Source organism: Pongo abelii, chromosome 20 (assembly GCF_028885655.2).
Source record: "Pongo abelii isolate AG06213 chromosome 20, NHGRI_mPonAbe1-v2.0_pri, whole genome shotgun sequence".
NCBI lineage: Eukaryota > Metazoa > Chordata > Mammalia > Primates > Hominidae > Pongo > Pongo abelii.
The window spans coordinates 54276858-54289072 of NC_072005.2; the positions used below are offsets into that span (position 1 = coordinate 54276858).

The 12215-nt window shown below is 49.8% G+C and overlaps 1 protein-coding gene across 3 annotated transcripts in view; it reads right to left on the reverse strand.

The window, feature by feature from the left end:
• The window catches only part of LIG1 (DNA ligase 1), a 54195-nt gene extending 42272 nt beyond the window's left edge, over positions 1–11923 (reverse strand). For all 3 annotated transcript variants that reach the window (XM_024236522.3, XM_024236521.3, XM_024236520.3), the window contains exons 1-4: positions 11818–11923; positions 7713–7786; positions 4446–4535; positions 3555–3690 (exon numbers count right to left, since the gene is read on the reverse strand). In XM_024236522.3, the coding sequence (XP_024092290.3) occupies positions 3555–3690; positions 4446–4535; positions 7713–7729 (243 nt within the window). In that variant the 5' untranslated portion in view covers positions 7730–7786; positions 11818–11923. The remainder of the gene's footprint in view (positions 1–3554; positions 3691–4445; positions 4536–7712; positions 7787–11817) is intronic.
• Positions 11924–12215: the final 292 nt, after the last annotated feature.

Genomic DNA, 12215 nt, shown 5'->3' on the forward strand with positions numbered 1-12215 from the left:
GAGAATACAGGCGTGAGCCCCCGTGCCCGGCCTTCTCTCCATACAGTTTGGATATTTGTTCCCTCCAGATCGCATGTTGCAATTTGGTCTCCAATGCTGGAGGTATGATCTGGCGGGAGGCATTTGGGTCACGCGGGCAGATCCCTCATGAATGGCTTGTACCCTCCTTGTGTTAGGAACCGAGTTCTTCCTCTACTGGTTCACATGAGAGCTGGTTGTTTAAAATTCCTCTCTTGCCATGTGACACGCCTGCTCCTCTTTCACCTTCTACCATGACTGGAAGCATCCTGAGGCCACCAGAAGCAGATGCCGGCACTATGCTTCTTGTACAGCCTGCAGGACCATGGGCCAAAATAAACCTCTTTTCTTTATAAATTAACTGGTCTCAAGTATTCCTTTATAGCAACGCAAAATGGACTAACATGCATTTGCTGGTTCAAATAACACCCACTTAATGTTGAGTGGGGTGCCCGCCTCTTCCTGTTGGCAGAATATGGATGTTCACAGGGACAAGGGCATCTACAGAGAGCAAACGACAGCACAGAGGAAGCCTGGGCCTCTGACCCTGTAAGACAGTCACATGAATCCCGGACTCCGCACTCAGGAGAGAGAAAAATAAGTTTGCGTTTTGCCTAATCCACTGCTACCGTGTCTCAGTTTCAACCACTCACTTATCTTCTTACGGGGCCCTGTGCCAGTTATTAAGTGATTTTCTTTCAGCTCCAAACCTGTCACTGTCCAGTCTCCCTCGTGATGCCAGGACTGGGACCCCACAAATCTCCTTGCTCTGGCGCCACCTCGGCATCAGGCAGTGCCAGTGGAGGGAAGCAGAGGGTACTGCATGATTGGAGGCACAGCCGGCTTGCCGGGGGCAGCTGCTGGATCCCACTGACAGTTTTTTCTAACGCTCAGGGGGCTTGCCACTTGGTACCTGATCAGAGACCCTGGCGTCTCCCACCCAGTGCTCCCTTCCTGAAAGATCAGAGTCGCAGGCTCTCGGGGCACCTTCTCTAAGCTCAGAGACCTGCCAGCAGTCCCGCCACAGAGGTGTGAATTTCAGCTCAAAAGCCACAGGGATAGTCACTGCACCCCACAGTTGCTACCTCCATGATGCCTTAGAGTTAGTTCTCTTTTTATCCCTTCAGTTACCTATTTAACAACTGCATACCTAGTGACCATCCTTTAAACTCCCTCCGTTCAAATCACTGGTATGGTTTCTGTCTCCCATTGAGACCCTGATGGAGATACAGGTCTCAGATATTTTTTTTTTTTTTCTTTTTTGAGATGGAGATTCGCCCTGTTGTTCAGGCTGGAGTGCAATGGCACAATCTCGGCTCACCACAACCTCCATCTCCCAGGTTCAAGCAATTCTCCTGCCTCAGCCTCCCAAGTAGCTGGGACTACAGGCCCGTGCCACCATGCCCGGCTAACTTTTGTATTTTTAGTAGAGACGGGGTTTCACTATGTTGGCCAGGCTGCTCTCGAACTCCTGACCTCGTGATCCACCCACCTCAGCCTCCCAAAGTGCTGGGATTATAGGCGTGAGCCATCGTGCCTGGCCAGAAGAATATTTTAAACACTGCCCAGGACTAAATGAGCTCTGCCTCTCTTCTGCCCAAAGCTCCTCCTAGCTCCCCAGAAGCCTCAGGGTAAAGTCCAAGCTCCAAAAGAGATCTCTATTCTAATACCTGGAACCTGGGAATATGTTAGGTTACATGGCAAAGGGTAATTGAGGTTGCTAATCAGCTGACCTTCCGATAGTGGGATTAGCCTGGACTATCCAGGTGGGCCTGATATAGTCAAAGGGGCCTTCAAAGTGGAAGAGGGTGGCAGGAGAGGAAAGTCAGGGTGAGATGTGGCCACAGAAGAAAGGCACAGAAGGAGGCAATGCCACTTGCTTATTTATTTATTTATTTTTTGAGACAGAGTCTTGCTCTGTCACCCAGGCTGGAGTGCAGTGGCACGATCTTGGCTCACTGCAAACTCCGCCTCCCAGGTTCACGCCATTCTCCTGCCTCAGCCTCCCGAGTAGCTGGGACTACAGGCGCCCGCCACCACACCCGGCTAATTTTTTGTATTTTTGATAGAGACGGGGTTTCACCATGGTAGCCAGGATGGTCTCGATCTCCTGACCTCATGATCCGCCCGCCTCGGCCTCCCAAAGTGCTGGGATTACAGGCGTGAGCCACTGCCCCCAGCCACTTGCTTTGAAAATGGAGAAAACGGGATCTCTAGCAGCTGGAAAAGGCAATTCCTGGATTCTCCCCTAGAGCCCCCAGAAATGAACGCAGACCTGCTGACACCTTGATTTTAGCCCAGTGCAACCCATTTCAGACTCACGACTCCCAAACTGTAAGACGATAAACTGACATTGTTTTAAGCCACTGCGTTTGTGGTCAATTGTCATGGCAGCAAATGGGAAGCTAACATAGGTGGTGAGGAAAGTTTCGCTGAGGAAGTGATATCTGAGCAAAGCGTGGAAGAAAGCAGGGGACTGAGCCAGGTGTGTATCTGGGAAAGAGAGTTTTAGGCTGGGAAAAGAGGCAGTGGCCCAGAGGTGGAAGTGCCCCTGGTGGGTGTGGGAAGCCAGGATGGAGCAAGCCGAGGAAGAGATGTAGATGCGGCTGCAGATGTGATGGGCAGGTGGAAGAGCGGAGGAGCAGAAGGGGCCTGGTAGGTTTCCACAAGGTCTGGCTTTGGCCTGTGGTGGTAATACCAGGGGGTTTGGGCAGGGAGTCACAGGACCTGACCTCACCATTGACAGAATAAGCAGCACCACACTTTGGACATCATCCACAAAGCAATGAACAAGCATTAAGTGACTTAAACAGGGGAAGAGGGTGATCCAATGTATTTGGAGAAGTTAAAAAGCCCTCTGACCGCAGGAGAGGCTAGATATACTTTTGAACCCTTATTTTTTTGCTTTTTTTTTTTGAAGCAAGGTCTTGCTCTGTCACCCCGGCTGGAGTGCAGTGGTACAATCATAGTTCACTGCAGCCTTGAACTCCTGGGCTCAAGCGATCCTCCTACCTCAGCCTCCCAAGGAGATGGCACCACAGGCATGCGCCACCACACCTGGCTAATTTTTAAAACATTTTTTTGTAGAGATGGGGTCTCGCTATGTTGCCCAGCCTGGTCTCGAACTCCTAGCCTCAAGTGATCCTCCCACGTTGGCCTCCCAACGTGCTGGGATTACAGACGTAAGCCATTGTGCTGGGCCTTGAGCCCTTGTTTTACATCAGGCATTATTCTCAGATCTGTATGTAAATCGACTCATTTCATCTTCCCAGCTACCCTATGAGGAAGGCGTTACCAGGAGCTGCATGTTACAGGTGAGGCACCCAAGACCTAACGTGGTGAAGGAGACCACCCGAGGTCCTAGGGCAGGGGCAATTAGGACCAGGTCGTGTCCGCACCTGACACAACCAGGAAACGCATCCACCTCTCCCGGGCAATTTCTCCAGAATTCTCCTGAACAGCTGCTGCACTCTGTTCCAGAGGCTAATGGGAATTAGTTTCTTCTGGTAAAAATGGGCAGGGTGATGGGGACCTACCTGGCCTTTAGCAGGGCTAAGGGCTTCATCCTCCTCTTCCCCTTCGCTGCCCAGGACCTGGGCCGCCTTCCTCCCTGGCCTCTTCACTGGAGAGTCACTCTCGGACACCACTCCATTCCACTCCTTCAGTGCCGCCCTGGAAGGTGGGGAAATGGGGGTGTAAAGGGGCGACTACAGCAGGCAGAGTGGGGGCACTGCCCGCAAACACTCTGGTTTCTTTGCTGTTTCCTCCCCTTCCTTTCAAGCATCCAATGAACATTTTCTAGTTGTCTCCTCAGCGAATCTCATCATTTCATCCATCAATGCATTAATCCACCCGCCCACTCATCCACTCACCCACCCATCACACATCTCTGGAAGCCTCCAGAGTGCCTGCCCTGTGATGGGTGATGCTGAGGAGCAAGTGGAGTCCCTGCCTAAGGCTGCCATTGGTCTCCAGCATCTATTGGTACGCCTTCCTTTTTTTTTTTTTTTTTTTTGAGATGGAGTCTTGCTCTGTCGCCTAAGCTGGAGTGCAGTGGGCTGAGATCATGCCATTACACTCCAGCCTGGGCGAGAGTGAGACTCCATTTCAAAAAAAAAGAGTCCTGTTGTCTTCTACTTAGATGAGACAGCATAAAGACGTGGCCAGTGGCCAGCTTCTCTGCATCATGGAGAATGTCTGCTTCTAGAACGAGGCCAAGACCTGCAGAAACAGAGACCTACAGACAACTCCGAGGCCCTGGATCCAGTTGTGCCTGCAGCTGCTCTTGCTCTTGGACTTCCGGCCGCCTGGCTGAAAAAGTTTTTTGGGCCCCAAGACATTTTGCATTAGCTTTGAACACTTGCAACCAAGACAATCCTGACTCTGCTAAAGGAAAGAATTCACCACATCCCGGCCCTGTGACATACTTTGGAGGCGGCTCCGTCTCTCTGCTGCTGTTGGATGCCTCCTTCTCAGGCTTCTTCACTTTACCCTCTTTCTTGGGGTGGAAAAATGACCTAGAGGAGCATAAAAGGGGGTAAAAAAAAGAGAATAACAGCACCAATACCCTGCCTATCTATGCTGCATCCTATAACTTCCTTTTTTTTTTTTTTTTTTGAGACAGAGTCTCGCTCTGTCGCCCAGGCTGGAGTGCAGTGGCGCGATCTCAGCTCACTGCAAGCTCTGCCTCCCGGGCTCACGCCATTCTCCTGCCTCAGCCTCCCGAGTAGCTGGAACTACAGGCGCCCACCACTACGCCCGGCTAATTTTTTGTATTTTTAGTAGAGATGGGGTTTCACCGTGTTAGCCAGGATGGTCTCCATCTCCTGACCTCGTGATCCACTTGGCCTCCCAATGTGCTGGGATTACAGGCGTGAGCCACCACGTCCGGCCGCATCCTATAACTTCTAACACCATTTCCATCTCAGCACATAACAGAGAATTTCAAATAAGCCCTTTAACTTAACTGATAAGGAAACTCAGTCTCAGACAAAGGAGGCAACACTCTACTTATTTTTCTGTCCTAACTCAACTGCAAGATATGATACATCCCAAGTTTTATTCAATAAATATTAACTAAGCACTTTTTAAAATTTTTTTTTTTTTTAAGACGGAGTCTTGCTCTGTTGCCCAGGCTGGAGTGCAATGGCGTGATCTCGGCTCACTGCAACCTCTGCCTCCCAGGTTCAAGCGATTCTCCTGCCTCAGCCTCCCGAGTAGCTGGGATTGCAGGTGCCCGCCACAACACCCAGCTAATTTTTTTTGTATTTTTGGTAGACACGGGTTTTCTCCATGTTGGCCAGGCTAGTCTCAAAACTCCTCACCTTAGGTGATCCACCCACCTTGACCTCCCAAAGTATTGGGATTACAGGCATGAGTCACCGCGCCCAGCCTAAAAAAATTTTTTTTGAGATGGAGTTGTCACTCTTGTTGCCCAGGCTGGAGTGCAATGGTGCAATCGCGGCTCACTGCAACCTCCGCCTCCCAGGTTCAAGTGATTCTCCTGCCTCAGCCTCCTGAGTAGCTGAGATTACAGGTGGCCACCACCACGCCTGGCTAATTTTTTTTATTTAGTAGAGAAGGGGTTTCACCATGTTAGTCAGGCTGGTCTCAAACTCCTGATCTCAGGTGATCCACCTGCCTCCCAAAGTGCTGGGATTACAGGCGTGAGCCACTGTACCTGGCCTAAGCACTTATTATGTGCCAGGGCCTGTTCTGGGCCTGAGGGGTTTGGCAGTGACCCAGACACATGAAGTTCCTGCCTTCAAGAAGCTGACACTCTGGTGAAGGGCACAAATATTAAGCAAACAACTAAATATAAAACGTTGGGGCCTGGCGCAGTGGCTCACGCCTGTAATCCCAGCACTTTGGGAGGCCGAGATGGGCAGACCACAAGTTCAGGAGATCGAGACCATCCTGGCTAATATGGTGAAACAGCATCTCTACTAAAAATACAAAAAAAATTAGCCGGGTGTGGTGGCGGGTGTCTGTAGTCCCAGCTACTTGGGAGGCTGAAGCAGGAGAATGGTGTGAACCTGGGAGGTGGAGCTTGCAGTGAGCCAGGATCGCGCCACTGCCCTCCAGCCTGGATGACAGAGCAAGACTCCGTGTCAAAAAAAAAAAAAAAAAAAATGTTGGAAGGCATGAACATTAAAAAAAAAAAAATCTGGTAAAATCTGAATAATAAAGTATAGAGTTCAGTTAAGAGTAATGTACTGACATTGGTATCAGTGGTGAGAAACGGATCGTAGTAATGTACGATACTGACAATGGAAACTGGGCAAGGCTATACAGGACCTCTCTGTACTGTCTTTGCAACTTTCCCGTACCTCTAAAATTATTTCAGAATAAGAAGTTTATTTGATCTTCAAAAAGAAAAAAAAGAAAAGGAAAATCATGCAAAAGCAAGGGGACAGAAAGCAATCGAAGGCACCATCAGCCCTGGAGAGACAATCCCCAGATTCCTCATCACGGGAGAAAAATGGAACCCAGGATTTGTGTAAGCCACTACCGCCCAGGTCTGGGTCTCTCTTCCATCCATTTTCTCCTCCTGCTAACAGCCCCTCCATTTTCCTCTTGGGATGCTTCTTACCCCACGTTCTCACAGTACACATGATTTGAGTGGGCTGGCCCTTTTGCTCGTGACCAGGGGTGGACACATGACCCAGGCTGCATCCCTGTGGCTGGTTCAGGGATAGGTATGTGGCCCAAGCTGGGCCAGTGAAACTGGGCTCTAACACCCTCTTTCCATGGGGACCGCTAACCAGGGGAGAGCCCGCCTCAGGGTGAGGACAACCTCAAGGACAGCAGAGCTGAACAATGGAGAGAGACAGATTCCCAGGGAGAAACTTTTGGCAACTGATCGAACCAAGCCTGAGGCTGTTTACTCCAGCAGGTTTCAATGACATAAGTCAAGTCACACCCTTTCTTGTCTTCCTGAAGCCAGACTGCATTACCACGAGGTTTCTCAGCCTAGACACTACTGACATGTTGGACCTGATGGTTCTGTGTTGTGGGGGGCTGTCCTACGAACTGAAGGATATTTAGCAGCATGCCTGGCTTTTAGCCACTAGATGCCAATGGCAAACCCTGTGTCCCTAGGTCGTAACAACCAAAAATATCTCCAGACACTGGCCCGGCACGGTGGCTCACGTCTGAAATCCCAGCACTTTGGGAGGCCGACGTGAGCGGATCACGAGGTCAGGAGTTCGAGACCAGCCTGACCAACATGGTGAAACCCCATCTCTACTAAAAGTACAAAACTTAGCCAGGCATGGGGGCACGTGCCTGTAATCCCAGCTACTCAGGAGGCTGAGGCAGGAAAATCACTTGAACTCAGGAGGCGGAGGCTGCAGTGAGCCGAGATTGCACCACTGTACTCTAGCCTGGGTGACAGAGCAAGACTCCAACTCAAAAAAAAACTCCAGACGCTGCCAGATGTTCCCTGGGGAGCAAAACTGCTGCTGACTGAGAACCACTGCGTTAGGGTTTCTGTTCCTTGCAACTAAAAACTATTGTTCAACACACTGTCTTCCATATCCTACGGCTCATTTTCCATACTACTCGACTCCTGGAAATTCCAACGCAAAATCTAACGTAAGGGTTTTTTTTTTTTTTTTTTTTTGGTACAGATTTAGAGAAAGAAACAGAGGACTTGGGGAATGAAAGACTCAGGGGCAAGGGAGGGTCCTCACATGATACTCCGCTGCATATTGGCGTCAGAATTCTCCCTTCTAGTCCAGCACTTTTCTTCGTCTGTCAGCTGCTCCTGGAACAGAAATCCAAACACTTGTTGAGGTGATTGGTTGTGCAGAGATCCAAACACACATAAAACCCTTTCTTTCAGAAAGAAAGAAAAAAAAAAAAAAAACCAGAAACACGAATTTCCCCTTCAAGAAGAAACTCCTGTTTTTATGAACCAAAATAATTTCCTGGTGAGATTTACTGGTGAAGAATAAAAGTTCCAAATCAGAGAAAAAGAAAAGAGGCCTCCTTTACCATAAGAAGACTGTTTTTCATCTAATATGAAGAATAGACTGAGGACCTGAAATGGGACTTTTTGGAGTTAAGTTTAAAGGTTAGTGAAAAATTGTTTTAAGGTGATGACATAATCCCTAAAACAACTGTGGAAGCTTAAAAAATTGTACCCGCTGGTCTACATAAATTAGCTGTTGGGCAATTTCTAAGGTATGCTGTTACTTCAAACAAAGGGCAGAATATCACAGGGTGTGTGCTACTGTACTGTGTAAAAGAGAAAGGCTATAGGCCAGGCGCAGTAGCTCATGCCTGTCATCCCAGCACTTTGGGAGGCTGAGGTGGGTGGATCACCTGGGGTCAGGAGTTCAAGACCAGCCTGGCTAACATGGCAAAACCTCGTCTCTACTAAAAATACAAAAATTAGCCAGGTGCGGTGGTGTGCGCCTGTATTCCCAGCTACTCTGGAGGCTGAGGCAGGGGAATCACTTGAACCCGGGAGGCGGAGGCTGCAGTGACCCGAGATTGTGCTATTGCACTCCAGCCTGGACAAGAGTGAAACTCCATCTCAAAAAACAAAAACAAAAGAAAGACTATAAATGTATCCACATATCTTGTATATGTACAGAACATCTCTGTTGGAAGACAAAAAACTGGTGATGCTGTCGCCTCAGGAGGGACAGACACTGGAGGGAGATTTTTTAATACACATGCTTTTGCAGGCAGAACAATCGGAATACATTACCCCTTCAAAATATATTTTTAAAAATTAAATACTTTTTTTTAAAGTCTATTATTTAATGAAATCAATAACAGTCACTGGTGCTTCCACAGTTTAGAGTAACTCTAATGAAACGGTTCCTAGGCCGGGCGTGGTGGCTGCTGCCCATAATCCCAGCATTTTGGGAGGCCGAAGCGGGTGGATTGCCTGAGGTCAAGAGTTCGAGACCAGCCTGGCCAACATGGTGAAATCTCGTCTCTACTAAAAATACAAAAATTAGCCAGGTGTGGTGGTGGGCACCTGTAATCCCAGCTACCGGGGAGGCTGAGGCAGGAGAATCACTTGAACCCAGGAGGCAGAGGTTGCAGTGAGATCATGCCACTGCACTCTAGCCTGGGCAACAGAGTAACACTCTGTCTCAAAAAAAGAAAAAAAAAAAAAAAAAGAGAGAGAAAGAAAAAGAAAAGAAAGAGTTCTTAATCTGGGGTCCACAGAACCCAGGAGTCCAAGAACAGAACTCAAGTGGTCTATGAAATTTGACAGGAAAGAAATTACGACTTTATTCTTGTAAACTTCTAACTGGAACTGAGCCTTTCCTTCCATTATAAATATTAAACATATAAAAAATTATAAATTTTCTATATCTTTAATATTTATAATGGAAGAAAATAAATTACACATTATAATTATGTAATTATAATTATTTACATTATATTTCCTTCCACTATGAATATATTTTTTTAAAAAGTACTAGCAGGACCTCTGTGTGGATTGCTTGAGTTGAGACCAGCTCAGACCAGCCTGGGCAACAGGAATGGTTTTCTTTGACTTTCCCTTTCTTTGTATAGAAATCTTCTTCAACCCATGGAGTCCCCTTTCATTTTCTGGAATCAGTCCTCTCTGTGCCGCACCACATGCCTCTAAGTCTCCACTCCTCTCTACAGCCTCGGCCGCCACATGCTGGCACCAGAAACTCAAACTCAATTTTGGAATAAAAAAACTCAGTAGGCCGGCGCTGTGGCTCACGCCTGGAATCCCAGCACTTTGGAAGGCTGAGGCAGGCAGATCACGAGGGGAGGAGTTCGAGACCATCCTGGCCAGCATGGTGAAACCCCATCTCTACTAAAAATGCAAAAAATTAGCCAGGCATGGTGGTGCGCGCCTGTAATCCCAACTACTCGGGAGGCCGAGGCAGGAGAATCACTTGATCCCAGGAGGCGGAGGTTGCAGTGAGCTGAGACTACACCACTGGACTCCAGCCTGGGTGATAGAGTGAGACTCCGCCTCAAAAAAAAAAAAAAAAAAAACCTCAGCAATTTCCAAACAGAGTTTCGCAGGGCCAGTTGGGGAGCAGGAAGTAAGCAATGCTTCAACCAAACAGTTCACAAAGAAAGCAGGTTAGGGACTTAGCCACCAAAACCCTGAGGGCAAAGGAGAAAACTATTACAATCCCTACTGAGTGTTCACCTGCCTAGGTACTTTACATTCTCAATTATACTGACTCTCCACAACAACTCTGTTACAGAAACTAAGGCACAGAGGGGTTTTTAAAGGAACTTAAACCTGCATCTGTAGTACATTCCACCCCAGGTCGGCCTGCTCTACAGCTCACCTCTTAACCACCAGACTGAGTTGCAAGGGAAGGAGAAAGAAATAAGTGTTTACTGGAAGCCTACTCTATGCCTGACAGGCTGATGACATTCTCAAATACCCTCAATCCTCAAGTCAGCCCTCCAAGACAGGTGAGATCATCCCCACTTTATAGATGAAGGTACTGAGGACAGGGGGACATAGCTGGGGTTCAGGCAAGGCTTCAAACTCTGGTGTGGCTGGCTCCAAAGCCCACGTTCCTTCCTCCTTACCACGGTACTCAAGGTACCGTGAGTACCTTGAAACAGTACTCACTGATAAAAAGAAACGAAGCACTGATACAAGCAACAACTTGGGTGGACCTCCAGGGCATTGTGCAGAGTAGAAAAAAGGTAATATCCTAATAATATATGATTCAATTTACATAACAATCTCCAAATGACAAAACTAGAGATGGTGAACACATTAGTGGTTGCCAGGGGCCTGGGGAGGAGTTCTTATGTGGAGAGGGAACTGTTCTATATCACATTTATGATGGGGGTTACACAGATCTATACAAGGGATCAAACTGCACGGGCACACAGATGCACAATCACATTCACACACACACAAACTGGTGAAAACTGAACAACGTCTGTAATCTAGTTAACAGAACTGTACTAACGTCAATTTCCTGGTTTCGATATTGGGACTACATGAGATGTCACCATTAGGGGAAGATGGATATACTATTTTCACAACTTCCTTGAATCTATAATTATTTCAAAATAAAAAGTAAAAACAAGAGGTAAGCTCCACCCCTTTATCAAGCATACATTAGGCCAGACGTCTCCCCATTCAGATGATTCTCCATCTTTTACCAGCCCTTTAGCTAGACCTGGACCTTACCACTGACCTCTCCCTGACACCACCCATCTCTCTCCAGTAGGGCCCACTCCTTCCAGGTGATGCTGCTGCTCGCGATTTACCTTCTAGCCCCGCCCCTTCCAGGTGGCCCCGCCCCTCAGCACTTCCGGTTCCCAGCCAGCCCCGCCCCTCGGCACCTCCACCTTCCAGGCGGCCCCGCCCACACGCAAATCTCTCCCCGGCCCCGCCCCTCAGCTCCCTTCAGCCCCTCCCCCTCCCAGATAGCCCCGCCCCCTCGGGGGGCCTTCCGCTCTCCAGCTGGCCCCGCCCACACACAATTTTTCCCCCGGCCCCGCCCCTCAGCTCCACTTGGCCCCTCCCCCTTCCAGGTGAACTCGCCCCTCAGGGCCTCTTCTCAGAGGCCCCGTCCAACTGCCTCTGTCTCTCGTCTACCCTCTACCTGGCCCCTCTCCCTCTGGGGGACACCTCTCTGCACCCTCCGGCGGCCCGCAGCCCGCGCTCTTCCCTCTCCACCGCGCTCTCGGCAACCTCAGCCTCCCCACGCCCGCTCCTCTGCAGACACCCCGACATGGCGAAGCATGGGCCCCAAGCATTCGGCGCACCCGCCGCCCTCCGTCTCCCATCTGCTTGCTGACGGCCCCACTTGCCTCGCGTTGGTCCCGCGCGCTGCTGCCCGGGCAACACACTCAGATCCGCCGGGCGCGCCTCTGCAGTCCCAAGTTCGCGCCACGGCATTCGCGCGCAGACGTCTGCGGGCGGGGGCGGGGCAGAGCCTAGGGGCGGGACCTGGGCACCGCCCGCACCGCCGCCGTCGCGCGGAGGACACTGGGAGTCGTAGTCTCCCGAATGGGAGGAGGGCGGGAAAAGGGGTGAAGTGGGGCGAGCCCTCCCGCAGAGCACACTGGGAAAATGCCCGAGCTTTCCCTCGCCTTGGATGAGCGGGTGTGGCTGAGGGTCTGAGGAGTGACTGGCAGGGAAAGAGGAGGAATCGGTGGAAGCGCCCGCGCGAGGCACGGCGGGAAGAGAGGCGGGAGACCGCGCGGGG